Source organism: Egretta garzetta, unplaced genomic scaffold (genome assembly GCF_000687185.1).
Source record: "Egretta garzetta isolate BGI_Z169 unplaced genomic scaffold, ASM68718v1 scaffold4, whole genome shotgun sequence".
NCBI lineage: Eukaryota > Metazoa > Chordata > Aves > Pelecaniformes > Ardeidae > Egretta > Egretta garzetta.
The window spans coordinates 2,474,743-2,476,268 of record NW_009259329.1 but is presented as its reverse complement, the minus strand read 5'-3'; the positions used below and the strand labels follow the sequence as shown (position 1 = coordinate 2,476,268).

The following is a 1,526-nucleotide window of genomic DNA, read 5'->3' as shown; positions in this document are numbered from 1 at the left end:
ATCAGGGGGGTGGGGGGGGGGAATGTCAGCTCCCAGGGATGGGTGTCCCTCAGTCCGGCATCGCCACCAGCCCAGCCACACTTTTGATCCTTTTTATTACTAAGGGATTAAAACCCAGTTAAATACATTTCTTTACCGATAATTTACAGCTGTTCTGCAGCAGAAATGAGCGCCATGAACTCAGGAGCAAAACTCGCCTTGCCCAGCCCTGACCAACAGAGCGGCCCTAGGCTGCCCAGACCCCCTGCCCAGCCCGGGGGGGCTGCCTGGCCTCAGCCAGCGCTCCCCTCCTGCTCTCCCCTTGACCTTGGGGAGGGTAGCGGGGGGGGGCCTGGTGCCCTGGCCTTGTTTTGGCGGCTGAGAGGAGGAAGAGGGGGGAGCAGGGCTGCAGGGGGGCTGGCCCCAGGAGGCCTCCATCAGCCCCGATGGCTGGGGCTGGCCCCGTCCCTGAGGGGTGGCGAGGGACGGGGCCTCAGTACACCACCTCGTACACTGTGGCCTTCTTGTCGCCAGAGCCCGTAACGATGAATTTGTCGTTGATGGAGATATCGCAGCTCAGCACCGATGAGGACTCTTTAGACTGAATGTGAGAGAGGCGGGTGGTGAGGGCAGCGCTGGCGGCCGGAGCTGTCCTCATCACCCCCCCGGCAAATGCCAAATGGCCAAAATGCACACACACCCCCACACCCCCCCCGCACCTGAAAGATGCTGGCCCCATAGGGCGTCCGCCAGGCGTTTAGCAGGTTGTCCTTCCCCGTGCTCACGAACCATTTCCCTGGGGTAGGAGACAAAGTGGGTCAGTGTTTGGGACGCCCTTCAGGGGGGCTGAGCACAGCAGGGGAACCAGAAGGACCCATCTGGGGCTCGACGGAGCCACCCCCGGGTCCAAAGTCAACACAGCCCCAGCAGAAAACACGGCGCTCGCCTACCGCAGGAGGCGAATTTGAGGGAGAGGACGCAGCTCTCGTGGAGGTGCAGCTGGTACTTGTCCGGTTTGCTCACGTGAAGGATCTCCACGTTGCTGCTCTCCATGCCCACCGCCAGCCACTCTCCCGTCGGGCAGTACCCCAGGGAGAAGATGCTGGGGGGGGGACACAGGACAGGGTCAGGCGGGGGCCGGGCAGGTCCTGGCTGGCCCCGGGGTGCTCCCAGCCCCTACCTGGGAGCTGAAGTCGTGCTGCTGCAGCTGACGCCCTTCCCGCAGGTCCCAGCACCGCACCGTGTTGTCCAGCCCCCCTGTCCACAGCTTGGTGCCATCGTTAGAGATGTCGATGCAGCTGGCACCATCCGTGTGGCCTTGAAACTGCCTGGGAGAGAGGGGGACAGGGGGGGGACAAGGGCACGGCCATCAGGGCTGCCAGCTCCTGCGGCGCAGAGCGTGGACCAGGGCAGCACCCAGCAGTGAGGAGTGGGAGATCTCTCCGGCGAGGACAGGGACGGTCCCACGGCCAGGGTGAGACCGTGGGAAGAGGTGGGAACTACCTGGAGGGGACCAAGCCGTTCCTGGCCCAGGACCGGAACAGCCC

At 64.2% G+C, this 1,526-nt stretch overlaps 1 protein-coding gene across 1 annotated transcript in view; it reads right to left on the bottom strand.

The window, feature by feature from the left end:
* Positions 1–345: 345 nt before the first annotated feature.
* The window catches only part of LOC104124432 (TLE family member 2, transcriptional corepressor), a 39,711-nt gene continuing 38,530 nt past the window's right edge, over positions 346–1,526 (bottom strand). Inside the window, exons 12-15 of the mRNA XM_035892351.1 lie at positions 1,160–1,307; positions 930–1,080; positions 699–775; positions 346–580 (exon numbers count right to left, since the gene is read on the bottom strand). Of these exons, the coding sequence (XP_035748244.1) occupies positions 473–580; positions 699–775; positions 930–1,080; positions 1,160–1,307 (484 nt within the window). The 3' untranslated portion in view covers positions 346–472. The remainder of the gene's footprint in view (positions 581–698; positions 776–929; positions 1,081–1,159; positions 1,308–1,526) is intronic.